The sequence below is a fragment of the Rhinolophus hipposideros genome, assembly GCF_964194185.1.
Source record: "Rhinolophus hipposideros genome assembly, chromosome: 25".
NCBI lineage: Eukaryota > Metazoa > Chordata > Mammalia > Chiroptera > Rhinolophidae > Rhinolophus > Rhinolophus hipposideros.
This window is the reverse complement of record NC_138071.1, coordinates 30,586,165-30,609,383: the sequence shown is the minus strand read 5'-3', so window position 1 is coordinate 30,609,383 and position 23,219 is coordinate 30,586,165. Positions and strand designations below refer to the sequence as shown.

The following is a 23,219-nucleotide window of genomic DNA, read 5'->3' as shown; positions in this document are numbered from 1 at the left end:
CCAGGCTCATCTCCTGAATTTGGTTAGTTGAAAAGTCCTTGTATTTCGTTCAGTTTTCCTACCATAAATCTTTCAGGATGTCTGTTCTCGTTTCCCTTCAGCCCATATGGTTTAAATATTGAATCCTGCTTTTCTTCTACATTTCCATCTAAATGCAATTCCGCTTTTACTCCAGTGAAAGTTTACTGGAGATCAGAGTACGTCTGTTCTAAAGATGGAGTTCATTGCTGAGAGATTACGGTGAAGTCATCAGCACCTTCCGAGTAAAAGTATGTCCTTTCCATCGAGGGGTCTCTGAGCATTCCAGTGCTATTTTAGAATCAGACTTTATGGATTATTTCTTAGAAACAATTGGAGAACGAGAGTCCTGGGTTAGCAAAACAAAACATTACACTAAGACCACTTGCCTCATTGAATTTATGTTAACAATGTCTGTTTTCTGGTTCAGCCATACAGTTTTCCTTTCAGCCAAAATGCCTCCTTTTTGCTATCCAACATTGAAAGTATAGTCAACAATAATGTACGTGCACTTAAAATTTTGTTACAAGGGTAGATCTCATGTTAACTGTTCTTCCCACAATACAGTGAACATTTTAATACTATGTTTTTTAACTCTACAGAAATGTCCCCATCTGTCTGATGAGTGATGAGTCACTTTCCTCTTACTGCTTTCAAGATTTTGTTTGTCTTTGGCTGTGACCATTTTGGCTGTGATGTGTGTAAGTGAGGATCTCTTGGCTTTTATCCTTCTTTCATTTCCTTTCATTGTTTTTTTTGGATGGGTAGATTAATATATTTCATCATGTTGAGAAGTTGTTATTTCTTTGAGTATTTTTTCAGTTCCTTTTGCTTTCTCTCCTTCTGGTTCTCCTATGGCACATATGTTGGTGCAGCTAGGGGACCCCCAGGTTTCTGTGTAGCTCATTTCGTTTTCTTCATTTCCCTTCTGTTCTGCCCTCTCTATTGATGTTTCTTCAAGAATGCTGCTTCCTTCTCCTGCCAGTTCAGATCTGCCACTGAACCTCTCTGGGGAAGTTTTCATTTTGGTTTCTGTCATTTTCATCGCCATGATTTTCATATCATTATTTTCAATAACCTCCCTCCTTATTCACATTCTGTTTAATGAGACATTGTCATCATACTCTCCTTAGTTCTGTAAGCATGGTTTCCTTTCAGTTCTTTGAAATCTTTATGTTAGCTGCATGGAAGTCTGCTGTGTGCACCCTCGGTCCCCTCCAGAGGCAGTAGACACTGCTTGCTTTCCCCCCCCCCCGTGTGTGTGGGGGGGTCCCTCTTTCCTGTTTCTTCGCATCTCTCAGAATGTTTGGTTGAAAACAGTATTTTAGATAATGCATTGGAGTGAGTCTGAATGCTGACTCCCCGTGCCTGGAGGTGTGTTCATGCCCTGGCTGAACTGAGTCTCGGCTGTCTGTCTCCCGCAATGCGCAACCTCGGGGGTCTCGGCCCAGATTCTACCCCCTCCCCCCATTTTTGAAATCCTCTGGCTCTCTGTGTTCCACCTCTGGGCAAAGTCTGTGTTTAAGCATCTTAGCCAGATTTTTACCGTTTGATGTTAGGTGCATGTGGGGCCCCAGGCTGCCGTCCCGGTTCAGCATTTTAGGTTCTTTTCCTCAGATTCTCCCCCAGACTAGCCCTCTCTGATCTCTCCTGAGACACGGCATGGGGCACAACTGCAGCTTCCAGCCCCGGGGCTACTTGTGTCGCTATTTTCAGGCCTGGCTTCCTAGGGCTTAGGATCAGCAGAGCACATTGTTCGGTGGGGTGAGGTCACAGGTTGAGTGCGTGTCCCTTGTGTCAAGTGTGACATCTTGTTTTGATGGTCTGTGCATGGCTGGGGGGCTTCCTGTTGTGCTCACTCTTCTCGCCGGAGCGCGGGCACAGCCTGGCAGGTACCCAGCCCTGTTTGGCCATCTCCCTGGTTCTCCCTGTGAAACTGCCTGCTCTGCCCTGTGGCTCATACTAGAGTGCTACCGGCCACTTCCTAACCTCTCTGCCAAGATTGCTACTGTTTTGACGGCACCTTAAGTGTGGAGTTGTCCTTCTTCTGTTCCAGGGAAAGTCACACCCTTGGAGACCTGCAGAGCTACTGAACGTTGTTCCCTGCTGTTCCCCCAGAGGGACTCTGGCATTGCTACAGCAGAGCTGGGTGGCACCCTGTTCTACGAGTGGGTGCGGGGTGGAGATGGACAGGTGGGTGAGGGGTCCAGAGAGCCATTTAGAAGCTGCACGCCCACCTGTGCCCTTCAGCAAGCATTCATCCCTCTGCTCGAGGCTCAGATCAATCTGCACAATTGGGTGCTCGCATCCCTGTGGCTGCCAATATCCTGGAGGTGCTGAGAAAACACTGGCTGATGCTCACCTGGGGGGACACCTGGGACGGATGACAACCTTATGAAGTCGACCAATGTCATAGAATCCAATTAAAGTCACCAACACACAGTGCTACTTGGGCGACAAAACAACTTACCTTTCTGAAAATCTGCCTCCTGCGGACAACGTCAGAAGATCGGCATTTTGCTTTTTCAGCTTCCTCACATTCTATTTTTAAACCTCACTCAAAAACATATTTTATAAGCTGGAAGGAGAGAATGCTGCATAAAGAAAATTAAAGCACGATATGACCTGTTTGAGGAATGAAACATTCCAAAGCAATCAGCTAAGTGCTCTCAATTATAAGGAACGTTCTCCAGGAGAAATGTGGGGTGATTTGTGCGTTTAACAGATCTTCATTTTCTCCAATTACAACGTATCCAAGTTGATGTCTTTAGCATTTGAGTTAAAGTTCAAAATGTATTTCATTTATGGTCAGTCTCTCTGAATTCCATATTGTGGGGACAGAGCCAGGAGAGCATTTCCAGGCTCTCAGCCTCACATGGAAAGGTGCTGGCTCGGGTAGTAGATGGCCATCAGCTGTAACCAGTTAGCCATTGGCCACTGATATAACTGCCGTGGCTAAACCAGCAAGTGTGGATTGTGGATGACATGGTCAGCAAGCGTGATTGGCAGAGAAGTGGACGGCAGATTGTGGATCGTGTGGCTCCTACTTCCTGTGTCTCCAACCCAGCCGACAGCGAGAATATAGTGGTATGAACCCCCTATCTGTGGTGTCGTGGGTGTTCCTTTTTGGCTTTACTATATCCTGCATTCTTGTGCGGGGAGCAGGAGTGGAGACCCCGCATGACACATATAGTATTGGCTAGTTGAGTTAATAGAACAATGCAGTGACGACAGCATGGTTTTTCCTGAAATTATTGGCTTTCTCTTCCCCTGCAGACTGTGAGCTGTGAGGGCTGAAACAAGCCTCTGGTTCTCTGTGACGTTTTCTCTCAAACGTCAAGCAAAGCGCTTTGCACATACTAGGTGCTAACTAAATACTTGTTAATTGGTGGATAATCGGTTGGATGTTTGATTTTCTATCACGAGCATCTGAAGACAGGCTGGGGAGTGGTGGAATGTTGCAAATTAACAAGCAGCAAATCCTGCCATATTGAAGGCTGTACCCCAGCACCCCAGGAGATGACAAATGTGGATCACAGCCCATATGTGGTAAGTTTACAAGTCAGTGAGAGGTGAGACAAAACAATCAGACAGCTACACAGATCAACACGTGACTAAATGTCAAAATGAGTGGCACCAACTGCAGCCATCACCCATGCTGGACAGTTGGTCAGACCATTGCCTAGTTGTAGCTTTGACACAGCTGTACTGGGCAGTGGGGAATGATGGGGAGGGGACCATGGAGCGTCTGGGCTCTGGAGATGTGCTCCACCTGGCTCTACACGTGTGTACACCTGCGTGTACACACGTGAAACTCGTCTGCTGAGCACTTGTTGTGCACTTTGTTGCTTGGAACTTATACCTCAATTTTAAAACGAAAGAGGGAAAAGGTGTTTTTCAAATACAGCCATGTGCACCATTTAGCCGAATGTGGAAACACGTATTTCTGGCACACAACAGTCTCGCCTGGCAGGATCACCATGAGCTGGAGAGGAGAGGCAGACAGAGGTGATTCTGGGAAATGCACCACTCACCCGGCCCTCTCACCTGAAAAGCTTGCATTTTTTTCTCCCACACGTCTATTTGTGGAGGAAATTTTCTATCTGGCATTTTAAATGAAAAACTTGTCACTAAAGGAGTACGTACATATTTGGAAGATGAGTGTTGCCTTCTGATGTTTTTATGCACTATCCTTTGACCCCCTCCCAGGGAAAGCATTCAAGCCCTGGTCCTTTCCACAGTGTGAGGCTGAAGAGAAAGTGTCTGCTGGAAATGAGATGTCCCAAAGTGTTAGGAAAATCTTGGTGCAGAAATGGGGCATAAAATTATCCATCTTCTCAATGAAAAGTGAGTGTGCTTCTGTGTCTCTTCCTAAAATACTCTGCAGGGAGAGGTCTCTCCTAGTCCCTGGCTCGGTAGATGTATTAACAAATGTATAAATATTTATTGAACTAAAATATAAGTAGAAACTACAGGAAAAAGTTAAACCACAGACTATGTATTTCGATAGGTATACACTGTTCCATTAAAATCTTTAAAATTAACTCATTTTAGTTTATAAAGTAATTATTTAGAAACTTTAGCAAAGTATAGACAAATAGAATAAAAAGGTAAAGACACACATTAGAACTGTGTGCATTTTCGTGCATGAAATTGGCTGTCACCAACTCTAGCTCAATGAAGTCCTGTCACCAGAAAACTCTGAGGCTGACACGTTTATGCTCAGAAGCTCTACCCCGGGGCTCCTGCCCCTTTTGCAGCATGGAGAGTGCAGTGGCCTTACCTGAAAGATGCCTTCCCATCTGCTCCGCTCACTGTTGGGTCTGGGGTCTGTGGGACCTGTGGACTGTGCCGGACCCCTCTAACTCGCTGCCTTTGCAACCCACGCTCTGCAGTCCTGTACTGTGTTCTTCTCGCCCCTGGACATCAACGATCCCTGACAGTGCAGTTCCTGCTCATGTCCAGGTGACACAACTCCCACAGGTGAGCAGCAGGGTGCCAGCCCACCCCCCAGTCTCACCCTGTTCTGCCTCTCCCAGGCCACTTTCAAAAAAGGGAGCCCGAATGTCCCACTGCTTCAGTTCTTTCCCAGATTTTCTTTCAAAAACCTCACAAATGGCATCTAGTGTTTTACATGCCTGAGGAACTCAGAAAAGCAGCCAGTGAGTAGGGCTTTGTGAGCCACACAGATAGATAGGTGATGGATGAAAGAGAGATGAGGGATGAGAGATGAGAGAAAATAGATACGTGCTGGACAGTAACACGTGACAGATGTGGATCAGATCGACAGGCCGGTGACAGACGACAGGCCGGTGACAGACGACAGAAAGCCGGGCGCTGACGGACAGTGGCGGTGGGGGTAAGGGTGGTCACAGCACAAATGATAAAGCGCCGGGGCGAACTGGAAAAGCTCACGCTAAGTAAAGGTAAAAGGTGTGCTTTGTACTCTTCTTACTCTAACTTTTGTGTAAGCTTGAAATTATTTTCAAATCAGAAGTGGACACACCAAAAATTACCTGTGTTTCCTTTCTGGTCCGTGTCCACTTGCTGGGTGCCGAGTGGCCCTTAGGCTGCGGGAATCCCTAGGGCAGCGCCCGCCGCCCCCGCTGCGACCCTCCCGGCTCCACGCCCGCAGCCCCGCAGCCCCGCCGGCCGCACCCCAACTGCCCGATTTGCGGTCGCCCCTGTTTTCAGCGCCACGGGCCACCGCCCAGCCACCCGGGTGTCCTGCCACTTTCTCGGGCGTCCTCACGTTATTAACAAGGAGGCACACGTAGGTCCCCGACCCCGCCGCCCGGCCCCGGGGTCACGCCCGCCGCTCCCCCGCCGACCTCTCGCTGGGAGCGGGGCGGGCACTGCGCGCTCGGCCCACCTGTGAGCGTCGTGCGCGCACCTGGTCCTCGGCCGCTGCGGGGGGGGGCGCCGGGGGCACAGGGCTGGGGGGGCGCCGGGCTGGGGGGGGCGCGCCGGGCGGGGGGGGCGCCGGGCGGGGGGGGGGCGCCGGGGGCACAGGGCTGGGGGGGCGCCGGGCTGGGGGGGCGCGCCGGGCGGGGGGGGGCGCCGGGGGCACAGGGCTGGGGGGGCGCCGGGCTGGGGGGGGCGCGCCGGGCGGGGGGGGGCGCCGGGCGGGGGGGGGCGCCGGGGGCACAGGGCTGGGGGGGCGCCGGGCTGGGGGGGGCGCGCCGGGCGGGGGGGGGGCGCCGGGCGGGGGGGGGCGCCGGGCGGGGGGGGGCGCCGGGGGCACAGGGCTGGGGGGGCGCCGGGCTGGGGGGGGCGCCGGGCGGGGGGGGGGCGCCGGGGGCACAGGGCTGGGGGGGCGCCGGGCTGGGGGGGCGCGCCGGGCGGGGGGGGCGCCGGGCGGGGGGGGGCGCCGGGGGCACAGGGCTGGGGGGGCGCCGGGCTGGGGGGGGCGCGCCGGGCGGGGGGGGCGCCGGGCGGGGGGGGGCGCCGGGCGGGGGGGGGGCGCCGGGGGCACAGGGCTGGGGGGGCGCCGGGCTGGGGGGGCGCGCCGGGCGGGGGGGGCGCCGGGCGGGGGGGCGCGCCGGGCGGGGGGGGGCGCCGGGGGCACAGGGCTGGGGGGGCGCCGGGCTGGGGGGGCGCGCCGGGCGGGGGGGGCGCCGGGCGGGGGGGGGCGCCGGGCGGGGGGCGGGGGCGCCGGGGGCACAGGGCTGGGGGGGCGCCGGGCTGGGGGGGCGCGCCGGGCGGGGGGGGGCGCCGGGCGGGGGGGGCGCCGGGCGGGGGGGGGGCGCCGGGGGCACAGGGCTGGGGGGGCGCCGGGCTGGGGGGGCGCGCCGGGCGGGGGGGGGCGCGCCGGGCGGGGGGGGCGCCGGGGGCACAGGGCTGGGGGGGCGCCGGGCTGGGGGGGCGCGCCGGGCGGTGGGGGGGGCGCCGGGCTGGGGGGGGCGCCGGGGGCACAGGGCTGGGGGGGCGCCGGGGTGGGGGGGCGCCGGGGGCACAGGGCTGGGGGGGCGCCGGGGTGGGGGGGCGCCGGGCGGGGGGGGGCGCCGGGGGCACAGGGCTGGGGGAGCGCCGGGCGGGGGGGGCGCCGGGCGGGGGGGCGAGGGGCGCCGCGCGAGGGGCGGGGGGGGCGCCGGGCTGGGGGGGCGGAGGCGCGGGTCCGAGAGGGGCGGGGCCGCGGGGCGGGGCCGCGGGCGTCGCGTGGACAGACCCGCGGGCGGGGACCCTGCGCGCGCTCGGCCCGGGAGCCGTGCGGTTCCGGGAGCCGCGAGCTGCGCGCCCCATGTCGGAGCCGCGGAGCCGGGATGAGGGCGCCCGCGCTGCTGCCGCCCGCGCTGCTGACCTGCTGCGGGTGGCTGCTCGGCCCGGTGAGTGCGCCCCCCCACAGCACGCGGGACCGAGCGCCCGCCCCCACGCGCCCCACTGGCGGGCCCCGCGCCCCGCGTCGCCCCGGGGGTGAGGGCTGCCGCCACCTGCGCGGGCCACTCCCGGGAACTGGGGTCGCCTGTGTCTTTATTCTCCCTCCACCTCCTGGTACCTGCTGTGCGTTTCGTCTTGGTGTCAGGGGGACACGCGATGTGGCCGAAGGAAGTTTCCCGTTGGAAATACTCTGCTTTGACTTTTTAATCAGTGTTTAAGAGCACCGGAGGAGGGGGTTCCTGAGCGGAAGATTGTCGGGCAGCAGATCTGCTTCTCGAGCTCCGCCCTTTTGTTTGAAGGGTCGTGAGCCGTTTTCTTGCACCCTCTGCCAGCCTGGAGGTGGTGTCGGGGCCTGGGGCGGCCAGGGAGCTCTGCGGCTCGTTCCCGTCCCCTCCTAAGGTTGTTGTGAAGGCGGGACGGAGCTACTTAGGGAAACTTGTAATTGCTGAGAACTCTGCCTTTCCGGAGGGCCGAACCTAGCAAACCCCCGCCAAACAACAAGCTTCGGGGCTTTTTAAAAAGGAGAGTAAATGTGGCAAAAGTATCCAGCGTTAAGTTTCTCTTCTTAATTCTCTAGGACATTTTATTCCTGGTTAGAATTATAACTGACCTATTTCAGTAGGATAATTAAACGTAGGTGGCCATACCATGCCCAATAGTATGGTTTTCTATAGCAAAAGTAAAATTTGGTTCAGACACAGGCGGGAGTGCAGCTCCAGCCTACAGTGTGGGTACTTGTGGGGGGGGGGGGCAAAAAAAAAAGGAAAACATTGGACCTTAGTAAAAATAGAGATCAGAATTTTATTGTTTAAGATGGAAACGTGTGGTTTGGTCTTCTCAACACATTAATAGACAACACTAATCACGCTGTGTCACGGCTTCAGCTCCCATGACAGATCTGGGTTACTGGAAGACAGAGTGATGTGACTCTCCCCCTCTTCTTCCTACTTGCCCCTCTAATCTTTTTGGCAAGTTCCTGCACTCCAAATTCTAAAGCTGTTTCCAATGTGACCTGCAGCCTCTGACAATAAAGTGGTCCTATTGGGGCTCTTTCCCGGGAATGCAGAGGCCACGCTTAGGTGAAGCACACTGGGGTCTGCATGTAGTGAGTGAGGGTCATCAAGGACGGTCTGAGGACAGTCTTATGAGTAAAAGGGTTTTTACATTAATTCCATCAAGGGCTGTGGAGCAGAGGGCTCCAGTGCAGAAAGATGAGTGGGTTACCGTGTTCTGTGGCCGCAAAAATTAGTGTACTAACAACATTCCGTGCACGGTGCTTGTGAGCTTGTTTTCCTGCATAGAAGAAAATATTCTATTAGATTTTAAATTTGTTTTATAATTCCTTTACAAAATAAACAGTACAGCTTTTTGTAAATACCGTGCCAGAAATAGGACTTTGATTGCTTTTAAATGAGTATCAGTTTGGAAGCAGTTTAAAACTGGGTTTCTTTTTGTAGAACTCTTGCTTGATTTTCATCTTATAGTGGAATTTTTAGTTATTTCTATTTTTTTAAACCTTGACCAGGTGAGCAGCATTCACCCAGAATGCCGATTCCATCTGGAAATACAAGAGGAGGAAACAAAGTGTGCAGAGCTTCTGAGTGCTCAGACAGAAGCTCACAAAGGTAAGGTGAGGGCTTGGGGAGTAAAACTGCCCCGAGATGGAGAACCTGACAAGCAAACAGCTCAGACCTCACGCTGTAACTTGTGTTTTAAGGTCACCTGCATCTTCCAAAAAAATTCTATGTCCACTGTTTTTTAATAAACTTGTGCTAAAACTCCTATGGAGGAGAAGGTCCTTCACATAAACCTTTTAAAAGAAATCTTAATCCCTAACAATAACAGTTTCCATGGTTGACACAATAGCAACAGTTGCTAAAATAATTTCATGGGCCTTGTTATGTTTTGCAAAAGCAACTCTATTTTCTAGAGCATTTATCTGATTTGTTGCATTTTAAATCCTCAGTTGCATCCCAGGTACTTTTGGTCCAGTTGAGAACCGTGCAGACTTAAAAATGAAATAGGAAAATGAGAGTTTTGTTCTCCTGAAGACATACCTCTTGTGAAAATAGTGAACTTGCTGATTTTATTTTCTTCAGGCCAAAGAAGTTGTTCTGGGACAATAATGCCCTCCACCTAGGCATATTCACGTTTATCAACTCAGAAGTTTCTGGGCTAATGCCCAGATTATAAACAGTAGCAAAAACCTGTCCTTCAGCTTTCCTTTTCTCTGTTCTGTGTCATGATTTTATCCTCGTCAAGAAATAAATTAAAATCGAAGTAAGACTATGTGTTAAAACAGCCTGGTGCCTTGTGGAGCAACTTCCACCAGAGCCCAGCGCTGCCCAGTAGAAACTGAATGAGATCCACACAGCTCATTTTGAATTTTCTAGGAGCCACATTGAAATAAGTACAGAGAAATATGAGATTAGTTTTAACAATATATTTTCTTTATCCAAATGTATCTGAACCATTATCGTTTCAACCTGTAATGAATATAAAGTATTGATGAAAAATGTTAGATTTTCCTTTGTATACTAAGTCTCAGAAACGAAGCACATCACCATTTGAACGTCCCAGGCTTCGGGTCCTCCCAGGGGTACTGCTTGAGTGCTGCTCCGAACTGAAACCAAAAAAGCATCCTGTGGCCTTCGTGTCCACCTCCTCCCCTGACTATGAGGCCTCTGGCTCCAGAGTCCCTTCCAGCCTTAACAACTGTGATTCTGTCCTGATGGCCACGTCTTCCAAATGGTCTGGTTGAGCTGTGTCCAGAGAAAGGCAAGTGAAGTGTCCCAGTCCCACAGCAGACAGGGGCCGAAGTGTCTGTCCTGTGCAAAGGCAAGTGCCACAGGGAGAGATGAGGCATGGGTCCTGCCAACCAGGGCCTCAGGGCAAAACAACTGTCATGGTCATGGGGATCCGTTCCCTTCAGTGAAAATTGAGAGATTCAGGAAAAGTAAATTCTGAGAGGAGACAGACATCCAGCTGGTGGCCACTGAGCCCAGGTTCTGTGGGCACGTCCCAGCAGCTCCATCCATGTGGCCCCTGGCATGTAGCGGGGTGGGCTGCGTCCTCCGGTGACCGTCGACCCTGTCTGGGGCCGGGACGTCCACCCTCATCCCATTGTTGGACAGTTGAGGTGATGATGGGTTCTGAGGCTGCCCACAAATGGTGCCCCTCGCTGGCACTCATCGTCCCCGGGCAGCAGTGAACAGACCTCCACGTGAGTGCATCTTCACACTCAAAGACCCCTCGGGGGCTCTGCTGTCACCTCCCCAGCTAAACACCTCAGGACACATGCCCCGGGAGCTCGGCGAGGCTCTGGACACACACACAGCCCCCACACAGGGAGGGAGGAGAACCTTACCGCTGACACTGTGGGTGCTCAGCCTTGGAAAAAGTGGGATGTGCCCATGACTTTCCCTCAGACGAAACCTCCTCGCAGCTGGTCAGGGGCTGACAGGGCACCAGGTACAGGGGAAGGGCCACCTGTAAGTTGTGCCGGCGACGCTGCTGTGTGAGGAGAGACAGTTAAGTTGTCTGCCAGTAGGAAATGAGATGTTTTGACCCACTATCAGGTTTTTTGTGTAAAAGATTCTTTGCTTCTGTTTGGTTCGTGTAGGTGGAATGTGGCATTAAAGAACTCAAAACAATGTCCAGCTTTACTCTGTCCAAAGGCACAGGCTTTAGTCCTAGTCCCTGGCCAGCCATTCAGGAGTGTCACTTGTTGGCCACAGTGGGAGTTGAGGACAGAATGCCAGCAGTGGGGATTGGCGGGGGTGGCCAGTGTGGGGGTGGCAGCTGTGGGGGTGGCTGGTGGTGGGGGTGGCCGGGCAGTGGGGATGGAGGGAGGATGGCCAGCGGTGGAGATGGAGGGAAGATGGCTGGCAGTAAGGACTTGGACACGCGTAGAGGCAGCTGCTCCTTATAGTCTTTGCTTGTTACTGTGAGGAAAGGCAGGCGCCAAATTGCCCAGCTTTCTATTTTCAGAGGATATCAGAAATGCAAACTTTACATAAAGTATGCCAGTTTCTTCAAAGTTTGCAACTGGTACTTAAAGTGAAAAGCTGTGTGGGACTCAGCAGACCTGGCATGTGGCGCTCCGCCGGCCTGCGGTTGGTGAACGCCTGAGGCACACGGGCGGTCAGCACGTCCTCGACACTCCGAGGGCTCCTTTGCAGGCCGCTCCTGTCTCGGTTGTTCCTCAGAGGTGAGCTGTGTGTGACCCACAGCAGACGAGCCTGAGGGCAGTGAGTGAGGGCAGAGCCACGTGCTGGTCACCACGCTCATCCGCTTGAGCAGAAGGAACATGAAGGACCCAGAGAAAGGTCCTAGGACACCGGCCCTGTTCAGAGGGCTGGGGAAGGTGTCACTGCATTTCCTGCCAGTGACAGGACCAGTCCTCGCACATGTTCTTACAGTGAAGGCTCTCGTCATCTCAGTTGCTCTCGCCCCGCAGCAAACACACTGGCAGCTGACTCCCCCTTTTGCAGGAGGAGCAAGCTGACAGGCCAGCTGCCCTCATGGAACAGCGGCTGTGTGGCAGGGGCTTCGGCAACTTGTGCTCTGAACCCCTCTTTCCTTTTTACTCTTTGCAATGTGTGTGGCTCAGATGCCGGGGGTAGAAATAGCACCAAGTTTCCAGAATGAAGACACTTCACGCCGTCAGGCCATCTCTGCGAGCTGTGTGCAGCACCTCCTGGGACAGGACGAGCGAATCCATATGTCACGTGTTCACTCGCTTCATGATATTAGAAGTGAGGGTCTGTTGTAGCTACTTTTAAATTGTGTAGGATTAGGAAATTGGTGTAAGAGCACCAGATGCAAGAAAAGACTAGTTTTCAATTCTAATAAGGTAGTTTTGTACGTCTGACAAGGAACTCTTTTATTACATGTTGAATCTAAAACAAACAAACAAACAAAACACTAACTTAAATCCAGGCCAAAAACCCCCAAACTATTCCAATGCTAAATCCTTCGAAGGATTCACTTTGTAAGAAAGAAAAGCGCAGGAGGCATTAGGAGCTTTGTGATCTGCTATTGATCGTTGCTGAGACTGACTGGCTCCTGCCAATATGTGTGTGAGGCCTCTGAGGCCACAGCCGCAGTGCAGCACTGTCCCCAGAGTGGCCCTGACAGTCAGCTCAGCGGGCGGGTGGGGCCAGAAGCCAGACTGCAGGGCGGTGACGAAAGAGCGCCCCCCACCAGGACAGGGGACTGGGCAGGGCACTGCTCTTCCAAATAGAGAAAGAAGGCGGGAACCCTCTTTCTCCCAAAGGCACCTGAGGTGGGGACAGCTGTGCTTGTACAGCGGCAGGAAAGGGCTGTCACAGAGCCTGCAGAGGCTGGGAGCATTTGGGGCAGGTGGTCCTGGAGGCAGGAGGAGGAGGGACCAAGGGCAAACCTGCAGCTTTGACGCTGGAGGGGAGAGGAGGGACGCATGAGAGGCAGGGTGAGGGCAGGGCACTGCCCGGGGTGCGGGTATGGGCTCCCGGGGAGGGGCTGGGGCTGGAGCGGACTCTGGAGCTGTGACCCAGGACACGGACGTGCAGGGCACTGGTCACAGCTCCCCCTCGTCCTGCAGAGGGTGGCTGCTCTGGGCTCTCAGACAGGGTCACAGGCCACTGTGCTGTGTGAGAGGATCTGTCACTCCCGTCATAACACTGGTAGACAGATGCCCTGGGACGATCCCGGGAAGCCACCCAAGTCCTGACCATAAATCTATGGAAGATTATCCTGGGAAAACATGGCAGGACTCCGTGCCGAGGCCCAGCCTGTCAGCCTCGCAGTCCGGACTCCTGCAACATGCCGCTCAGCTCTGCCCGCTTGAGGTTTCCTGTGGCACCAACAGTGTCCCGACTGGTCACAGACATGGGAGGGAAGGTTTTGAGAAATTTTTAAAGGATTATTAGAAAACAGTGGCTATTTATAAAGGGTAAGGACAGCAACCATCTTGGTGGGAGAAAGGCATAAGCATTCTGCATACTTATGAACACACTCCTGAACTGAGCCACACTCGGGTCCCGGGGGCGCCTGTCCTGCAGCTGTGGGAGGCGGACGGCACGAAAACGCTGCTTCTGCTTTTGCTGTGTCTGCGTCAGTCCTGGGCAGCAGTGCCGGCTGGAAGCCCATGGGCACTGGGTTCATCCAGCTCAGTTTGGGGGATGTTTTGATGTTTGGGGCTCACTCAGCATATTTTTCAAATACAGAGGTTCAAACTGGACCTCTGTGTTTCTTTGAAAAATGCTTTGTTTGGTTAACAGCTTTGGCTGGTTCCGAGCTCTGAGTCTGTTTAATGTTAGTTCAAGTCCCAGAATACGTTCCCCACTCATGGAATCTGCCTGGACCTTCACACACAAAATAAAAGCTTGTTACCTCAGGATTCAAAATCCTGAAATGACCCAATTTCAAAGCGCCATCCAGTGGCAACATTGCGGCAAATGGTATCCTGGCTGAAGCTCGTCCCTCTCTCCAGGAGAGTGACACTGGCAGAGACCCTGATTTGACAACAGTATTGGGGTGTCCTGGTCTTGTCTGAAACACCAGCTCTGCTGTGGGGCCTGGCATCGTCCTGTGTGAGATGCCAGTGCCACATGTCCCAGTGTCCTGGGCCCAGCCCAGGCCTGTGCAGCTGGTTGGGTGAGCTGCAGGAAGAGTGTCAGCCAAGGCCCTCTGGCCCGCCCCCCTCAGCCAGGGAGCCCCAGCCACAACGAGTACTTGCTGCTGGAAATGAACTGGGCTCCACATGAAATCCTGACGAGAGTGCAGCTTCCTGGACGGACCACGTGTTGTGTCCTTCCTGTCCCCAGGGCTGAGCCTGTCCTGTTACCCATCCCCGCCATCCCTTCAGCCCACGGCAGGCCGGGCTGTCTGAAGCAATGCAGCCCCAGCAGAGCCCTTCTGTACTTCTAGACAGGTTGTCGGTCCTGGTTTTTCCACTCATGGGCTCCACTCCACCCTGCGTCTGCCGGGAGCCACTGTCGTCCCCAGTCCTGACGGCGGTCCATCTAAAAATGCATCTGGCAGTGCCGGATGCGAATGCATGCATGCTGCTTTCCTTGTCTCACTGGCAAATATTTTAAGGACAAAAGATGGAAATGAATCCTTAGAACAACAGAAAGAAGGAACCCATCGTTTACTGGAATTTGATCATCACTGCCAGTGTCAGAGTGATGGGGGCCCCACGGGACTTGGAGTGGCCCTTACAATAAAACTGTCCAGAGAGGAAATGCCCCCGAAGACGCACAGGGGCGGGGGGTGCAGGGTTGGCAGTGACGGTGTCTGCCCTGCATGGGGCCCCGGGCTGCTCTCCTCACCTCAGCTCCTAGGAGGTGTCATCACTCGACTGTGAAGCCTGTTTACCATCTGTGCTTCCTGTGCTGTGGTCAACTCTGGCCGCTGGGAAACGATGGCCCAAGTGTCCAGGGACCACAGTATTTTAAGGGGTAGTCTCTGAGCAGGAAGTCAAAGCAAGGCACTGAGGGGAAGGTGCCACCAGGCATAACTGCAGCTGCTCTCTGAGGGCTCCCCAGGGCAGAGCGGGGCCCAGGGCAGAGATCACAAGCAGCCCGCCTTTGGCCGTAGGATGTAGGATGAAGTTTACAGGGACCCGCGGTGGGATGGCTGCTCAGGACATACTGACCTGCTGGACACCAGGTGCTCAGAGGCTGGGGGCTGCCCTGGACCAGGTCTGCAGCCTTTGGAAGCCTGGGTGCCACCAGCCTGGGACATCTATAGTGAGGGACCCCGGTGGTCATGGTCACAGATGCTTTCTGGCCAGGGCCCTGGAAGACAGGCTTGTGTGTGGCAGAGACGGCACCCTCCTCAATCATTCGGCCCGAAGCATGTCCCCCAGACCGACTCTGAGGCCGGTGGCTGGGATTCAGGTTTCAACAAATGGCCAGGTTCACAGAGACGGAGAAGGCAATTTTGAAAAAGGATTTCCCAACTCTGTGAGTCATCCCACTGGGGTTTTAGCCCTTTAAATTGATAATAGGCAAGCAGTAGACGGGAGCAGGAAACCGGCTGATGGCTTTGCTGGCCTACATGAAGAGAATTCATTTTTTAAAGACTATTAAATGAGAATTTTCGAGCTCCGAGGACTGGTAGAAATCTTGCTCAGCACGGCCCCCTGACGGGTGGTCAGGCCTGTGCCCGGGGCTCCTCTGGTTCCTTGTAGCAGGAGAGGCTCAGAATACACTGAGCTGTGCAGGCCTGTGCGGGCAGGAAGTGTGGCGAGAACGTCCGCTTTGCTTTGCTGCCGCGTCAGTTTTTAATCTGGTCTCTTTCCTACGAGAATGCAGAGCAAAAAGCAGAGGCCTTGTCCTCGAGGAATAAACCTGAGTGAGCTCCGTGGGGCAGAGTTACCACTTAGAAGGTGTTTCCAGGGCCTCTGAGATTGCCACTAGCCTGACTCTGTTTTCTGTGTCCTGTGCTTGGGACCTCAGTGGCCAGCTCACCAGGCTTCGGCCAGGCAGGTGTCCCTGCTGGGGGACCCTGGGGCCACCTCTCCTGCTCAGGGTGTAGGCTTCCTTCCACAGCACTCTGCTTTTCTAAGGCCACGTGTGTTGCTTCAGTCAAGGATTGTGGCTTCCCATTATCATCTTCATGAGCCGTTTTCCAGCAGAAAAGACGCTTTCTTTCTGTGTGCTTGAACGTTTATATAATCAAAATGTTGGAAGGCAGGTGTGACGTGCCTGTGTTTACGGCATGTTCAGGATGTGTTCCATGGACCCTTCCAGCAGTCACACATGTCATGACCCTGCGTAGAATCAGGACGCTTTCAGCAGGCAAATGGCCGCGTGCCCCGCCCTCGAGATGGGTCTGCCTCCCTTCTGGGCCGCGTGCCTCCTCCCGGATGTCACCCCTTGGGAAGGATCTGTGCCATCGCACCCCACCCCACGCTGGCCCCAGTGCTGCTGGCCCCTTGTGGCGCTTACTGTTCGTTCCATTGTGCTGTCTGCTCACTGGGTTAAAAAGTGGCCTGCAGCCTCTGGAGGGTGAAGTCTCCCTTCTCTCCAGTCATCAGGGAGCCTGCGGGCTGCTGGCACCCATGGGCCCCGCCCCTCGCTGGGTTGTCTGCCATGACCTGGCCTGACCTTGACTCTGCTGACCGTCAGCCTTCCCTCATCGTCTGCACAAAAACTACGGTTCCTTGCAAAAGGACAGGAAAAAAGTCCCTCCATTTAGGGGGCACGGTTAGATACTGAATGACTAGATTTCCAATCCAACGATTATTTCATCACTGTTCATTTGTGTCACAGATACACTGGAGGCTGGGGGTCTACAAGTAGGGGACTTAAAGGTGTCATATCCATACCGTGGGATGTTAGGTAGCCACTAAAAGTGGTGGCGTGCTGCATGAAAAAATATGGGTGACGTTGCTAAGTGGGAAGGCAAGGGAGCCGTCAAGACCAACAACTTCCTGTTTTTGTATAGAGACATTGCGGAGGGGCAGCTGGTTAGCTCGGTTGGTTAGAGCGCGGTGCTCTTAACACCAGGCTGCCAGTTCGATCCCCACATTGGCCACTGTGAGCTGCGCCCTCCACAACTAGACTGAAACACCTACTTGACTTGAAGCTGAGGGGTCCTGGAAAAACAAAAATAAGTAAAAGTTTATAAAAAAGAAACCACGGGACTTTTGTGTACGTAGCACATAAGCTTGTGCCCAGGATGCCATTGAGGCCCAAAAGGCAGGTCCCCCCACCCCAGGCTGGGCCTGGGGGTGTGACTGTTTTTTCCAACAGCCTCTGCACAAGAAGGTTGTTTGGTGAGATTCCTTGCAATGCTGCGTGTTTTTATAACAGCCAAGCAATGGAAGTCCTCTTTTGGGGACGTTCCTCTTGGCTGTCTTCAGGATTCTGGCCTTGGTCACCTGGGCAGAGGTGAAACACCAGTCACCAGGTGCAGTTCAGAGGCAGAGAGGCCCCTGTCAGCACTGCAGTTTCCGTGCTGGGGACTCGGTGATGGCCGCAGTGGCCATAGTGCTCGCGAGCACGTGTGCCTTCCCAGGAAGAAGCGTTCCTGCTTATGGCTTTAAAGTGAAGCTTCTGGGTGGAGGAAGTTAGGGTGATATTTGCTCTGAAGGTGGAGGGAGGGACACTGCCACCTGTTACCTCGCCTGACACCTTCATGCCGGAAAGGTTCATGCAGGGGAGCCTGAGCCCCAAAACGTAGACAGATACCCAAAGGGGCTTCTGGCACACCAGCAGGACAAAGGTGGTGACTCGATTACAGGGCGTGTTGCATTACTCAAATATCTTCTGCCACGGATCTGGTTATTTCTCAAAGCTGGTTAAATGGACACATAGCTAAGTGTATTTCCAATAATATTGTTGGTGCGAGTTTATGAACAGAAAAATAATCTGTGAGATAATTATCTAAGGAATGGGCTTTCTATGTGCAAAGCTTGTAGACAGATCCGATCCTGCCCCCCGGGGTCCCCCAGCGGTGACACCGCTGTCCTTGCTGTGGACTGGCCATCCCTCCCGCCTTCGTTCTGTCTCCCTTTCAGCCTGCAGGGGTGTCTGGGACAACATCACGTGCTGGCGTCCCGCGGACGTGGGGGAGACCGTCACAGTGCCCTGCCCAACGGTGTTCGGCAACCTTCACAGCAAACCAGGTACTGTCCTCCGTGGGTTCACACATGGAGGGCTCGGCCACTGCGGGGCCTCACGAAGCGGGGCCTCCTGGGCTGAGTGGGTTTAGAGAGCAGGAGGATGAGGAGAGAAGGCACAGCTGGGCACCTGGATGGCATCACTCTGCCACAGAGAGTTCATTTTGTCTTGGGCATGTGTTACAGGGTCATGACGTGAGACCAGAAATGCTGAAGTGCTTTGAGTAGAGTGTCTGTGGCACCGACTGGGGCTCCCCACCAACCACAGAGAGGGTGCAGGCAGTGACCTAACATCTGATCTTATCTTCCAGGAAACATAAGCAAAAACTGCACAAGTGATGGGTGGTCAGAGATGTTTCCAGATTTCATAGACGCATGCGGTTACGATGACCCTGAGGATGAGGGCAAGGTAAGGGCGGGCACGGCCGGGCGGGAGGGGGGGGGCAGCGGGCGGGGGCAGGCGCTCCTGGTCCATTTTCCGGTCGCCCACATGGCCCCACGGGGATTACACCTCAGGGTGGCCACGCTGCTTATTGGCCAAATCAAGCAAAGTACCTGTGTCACTCTTGCTGGTAGCATTTGGGATTCTCTGATGGTCTGTGATTTGGAAAGGCTGCTTCTCTTCACCTGCAGTCAGTATCAGGAAGGCTGTGCCTGCCTGAAATGAGCCTTCTGAGCATCCTTTCAGCCATGGGGGCTTCTCCCTCCTGTTTAACACATTGCCGCGATGTGGGCCTTCGAGAAGCCGCACAGCTGTCGTCTTTGCCCTGAGCCAGCAGCAGCTGATTGAGCCGACGCTAAAGCATCTTTGCAAACGTAGAGGATGAGCGTGTCCCGCCAGTGGTGAGCGGAGCAGGCTGGCCACTGGTGATTTGTCTCAGGAGGTGCTGGGGCCCCCCATGGCCGCGTCCCCTCAGCTGGTGCTCTGCACCTGGGTAGTTTAAGGAGGCCATGAGCTGTGAGCTCAGGGAGCCCCCTCCTCCGGGAAGGTTAAAGTGACACGTGGGTTCAGTGCAGCGCACTTTGCTAGGGCCTGTCTGCACACCTCCCCAGACCCTGCACCGCCATACGTTGTGGCTCATTCTGCTTCATGAGCAGCAAACCTGACACCTGTCCTCCCGTTGGGCCCCGTTCATTTTCCCCACAACCTGGTGTGGGCGGTGTGGCCACCGCTCTGCTGTGTGACGTCACACCGTGACAGTGCTCCAGGCTAGACGTCTATGAAAGGGAGTTTCTTTCTGAGCTTTGGTGATGAAAGTGAGGGAACTCTGCTCTCCCTCTGGGGGTCATGATCTCAAGGGCAGCTTTTCTGTGTCAAGCATATCTCACATTCCCCTGTGTGTTCAGCCACTTGTGTTACAAACGAAGACGTTGGTGGCGCCTGCATTCTTTTCGACCAGTGGAAAGGCCACTTGGGAGCCTATGTGGATTCGTGCTGCTGGACACCACCCCGCGTATCCCAAAGACACAGGGAGTGGCCACCACCTGGCTAGGCATAAGAACAAGAGGTACCCACCCCAGGACTTCACTCCAGTGGACCTGTCTAGGAACCAATGCCCAGAAACACCTGACTTCGCCGCTGCCGGTCCTCCCTTCCAGGCCCCACGTCCTACTCTGGCCCTTCTGTCATCATAGCCTTTGATCCCACTCATTTTGGGGTGTGATCCCGTGGTTTGTTCTGGGGTGCAGTCCCCCCTGGTTCATTCTGGGGTGCAGTCCCCCATGGTTTGTTCTGGGGTGCAGTCCCCCATGGTTTTGGGGTGCGATCCCCCACGGTTTGCACACGACTCAGGCGTCTGTTGTTGCTGTGCTGCCGGGGCCGTGTAGGCCCAGCTGACCCCGCAGCACGATGTGAGTCCCATGTGAGTCTACTGCAGGTAGGACACATGACGGAAAGGGTCCCTCTGGCTCTGGCAGCCTGTTCGCTTTCCTCAGCTCCCGTGGCCCCTCCTGGAAAGTTGGGGACAAATGACAATGTTACACGTGGTGGCTGATGATCCAGTACAGGCCCCAGTGAGTGGCCCGTGGGCATCAAACCCAAACTGAGGACACATTCATGGGGAGATCTGAGCGATTCCAGATGGGGGCTCGTCCCAAACTGCTGTTTAGCTACTCGATGTGTCCAAACCAAGAGACCGTCCATCCTGTTGACTTTCTGAGAATAAGACTACAAATTATATAGAATGTAGCCCAGTTTCAGGACTATTTCTGTAGAAAGAAGAGTTCCCAGACCCTGCTCTGAGGACCCTGAATTCTGACTGGGGGCGGGGACTGCCCCCTCCCCCCCGCTGGCCCCTATGGTAACCAGGGCTCCAGCAGTGGCTGCGGCTGACCCTGTCATATCTCACCTGCCTGCAGGTGGCCCTGTGTGTGGGGTGGGGCTCCGTCCTATCCCCACGTCTGTGTTCTACTGTCTGGCACCTCTGAGGCTTCAGGACAGACGTGTGGGGAGTAAAGCAGTGTCCCAAGAGCTCACCACCAGTCTCTACTCGGAACCTGTTTCAGGGCCCTGGTCCTCCTCATTCGTCCACTCCACGGAGTTCTGACTCTGTCCTTGGGGTACTGAGAACCCTTTGTGGCTGCACAGGATGTCTCACGTGGGGGCCAAGAGCTGACTGCCATTGGCGGCGCCATGGGCACCTTCAGAAGTGAGCCCACCACCCCGTCTCCTCGGTCTCATGGGTCACCATGTGGGAGGCATGCCCAGGAAAGCTGCTGGGAAAACTTCTGGCTTCACTTGGTCCGTGGAAAGGCCTGTAACTAAATCCTGTCTGTGTGAAACACAGAGTGTCTAAATTCTGATCCTTTTCCATCCAGTTCAAAGAGCTATTTTTCTTCTTAAGTAAACATTTCAGAGATTCTGCAAATTTCATGAATGCATCGTCCCTGCTAACGGATTAGAAAGTCAAAATATTTTAATGTTTGAGAGCGAAGAGAGTGATGGCATAAAATCAAAATGAATAATATTTTTCCTGATTGCAGTTTCCGTGCTTGAATACTTTGAATATTTGGTTACTTAGAGGATCACTTTGAGGATGAAACACGCCAGGCATGGCTGTGTCCGAGGACCAGGGTCTCCTGCAGCGGTGGCCTGGGTGGCGGCAGCGAGGTCCTGCCCCTTAGTGAGCTTCTGATCTCCTCCTCGTCTCATCAGCGGCTCCTTTCCTCCCAGGTTCATGACTTTCATTGGATTTCTGCTCCCACACAGCCAGGTTCTGCCCTGGGTGCTGTGTGTGCAATCTTTGATTTCAAAATAAATTAAATTCAAGGAAAAACAAAATAGCCTCCACAAAAGCCACAGAGTTGGCTGGGGGCAGGGTGGGGGCATCATAAGATAAAAAAGTCAGGAAGGGGCATCTGCAGGGGAAGGGGTTTGATGCCCCAGAGGACGAGACAGGCGTCGGCACTGTGGGTGCCCCTCGTTTGGGACAAGGGGGCCTGAGTCCCCATCAGGTGGTCGGCCTGTCTTCTATGCACAGAAAGTCTAAGCCAGCACGTCCCCCCCTTGTACGTGTCACCACAGCCACCCCCCAGACATGTGCCTTGTGCAAGGAGCATTTTCATAGGTCTTCTATCTTGTAGCCATTGGAGAAAGGGTTTAATCCCATTAATAAGATTTAAGACCCACCCCACCAGCTCCTGTCTCCTCTGTTCTACAGCCCAGCCTGCTGAATGCCACAGGGAAAAGCAGGTCACTCTCTGACTGCGAGACCCTCCCTTGTCATGGGAGCTGAGGGCGTCCTGCACTGAGGAGGTTGTCCTGGCATTGTGCTCCCAGCCTGCGCCGGGACCGGGCCTCCCGCCTGGTGTCGTCGTTGCCCCCAGCCTCCCCAACCCACCCTGCCCGAGCCCTGGGGCGTCCGGACCCGGCAACTCGGCCACAGGGTGTCAGTGGACCCTGGCCCCTGACTTCCTGCATCAAAGGCCGTCTCGAGGTTCCAGGTCAGCTGTGCCCTCAGACCGCACTCCCTGCCTTGGTTCCCCCTCTGGTCTCCTGGGGATGCTGCGAGCTGGCAACATAGAAACCACTAGACGTTCAGCAACCAGAATGAGTCTCTGTGGGCCCCAGGGTGTACCCCGTGCTGCGTGTCAGGAGCCTCCGGGTGAGTCTGCAGACCAGGGCTGCACCGGAGCCCGGGCTCCACCACAGCGAGTGCCCTCACAGTTGCCACCGCCTCGCTGAAGACAGCAGCCCCAGCTACACGTGGGCACCTGTGCAGGGTGGACGGCGGGCAGTGTCCACTGCCCTGGGACCCTGGGTTGTGTGCGAGCTCACAGTTCTCACATGCAGGACACTTCAGCTAAATTTAGCCCCAAGGGCTGTTTGGCATTCCAGACTTCCCATGCATCATGTGGACACATTTCTTCCACATTATGCCATATTCCTAAAATACGCGTGCTCTCTCCTCTCAGCCTCAGACTACTGCGGTCACTCTTGCCCGCTGACCACTCATGTCACCCCCATCATACCGCCCACGGTCCTCATGGTGCTTGTGTGTCGGGCACGCTCTGGCCTCTCCGGGTCCCCACAGCCCAGTAGGGACACGCTGCTGCTGAGTAGGGCGGATGGCAGAGGGTGCCTCCTGGGAGCAGACGTGTGTGCCCAGCAGACCCAGCAGGGCTGGGTACCCACCCCGTTCTGTCGTGGCTGCTGGTCTGCTCAGCTTTGGAGCAAGCTCCTTGGGCAGTGGCGGGTGGCTGGAGGAAGCTCCTGTCATGGCTTCCAGAGGCTGTAAGTGCTGTTCTCTAGGGTCATGGGACAACGAGGTGACACTGGGAGCAGGGACAGTGAGGCCTGCAGGGTAAGACCAGTGCAGTGACTGGGACGCAGCAGTGTCGGCTGGCCGTGTGACAAGGGACCTGCCCGCCAGGATCAGAAGGGTCATCAGATCTTACCTGAAACTGTAACAAAGACACGCGGCACCTGCCCAGGAGAAGCCCGCGGCAGGAGGGGGGGTGGTTTAGAAAATCCCACCCAGGATGGCCGAGGCCCAGCCAGCTGCTCCCAAGACAAAGGCACAAGAATTAGAGGTCAGCACGGTCGGGAAGAAGGGGCACAGGAGCACACATGTGGGTGACACAAGGGACAGTGCCGCTGGATGAAAGGAAATACGAAGAGAAACTGTCATCGAGGAAGGGACCTGGCATGCTTGGGGAGGAGGGAGCCCCAGGGCCTGCCTGAGTGACAGCAAAGCCTCCATTTCCTGTG

The 23,219-nt window shown here is 54.9% G+C and overlaps 1 protein-coding gene across 4 annotated transcripts in view; it reads left to right on the top strand.

Annotated features, from left to right (window-relative positions):
* Positions 1 to 3,508: 3,508 nt before the first annotated feature.
* VIPR2 (vasoactive intestinal peptide receptor 2) overlaps positions 3,509 to 23,219 on the top strand; it is a 32,049-nt gene continuing 12,338 nt past the window's right edge. Inside the window, exons 1-4 of one of the 4 annotated variants that reach the window (XM_081038463.1) lie at positions 3,509 to 3,567; positions 8,921 to 9,020; positions 17,909 to 18,016; positions 18,322 to 18,419. In XM_081038463.1, coding sequence (XP_080894589.1) covers positions 3,538 to 3,567; positions 8,921 to 9,020; positions 17,909 to 18,016; positions 18,322 to 18,419 — 336 coding nt within the window. In that variant the 5' untranslated portion in view covers positions 3,509 to 3,537. Of the gene's footprint in view, positions 3,568 to 7,160; positions 7,344 to 8,920; positions 9,021 to 17,908; positions 18,017 to 18,321; positions 18,420 to 23,219 lie in introns of those variants that run through there. The other 3 variants (XM_081038464.1, XM_081038465.1, XM_081038462.1) reach the window with 3 other exon arrangements.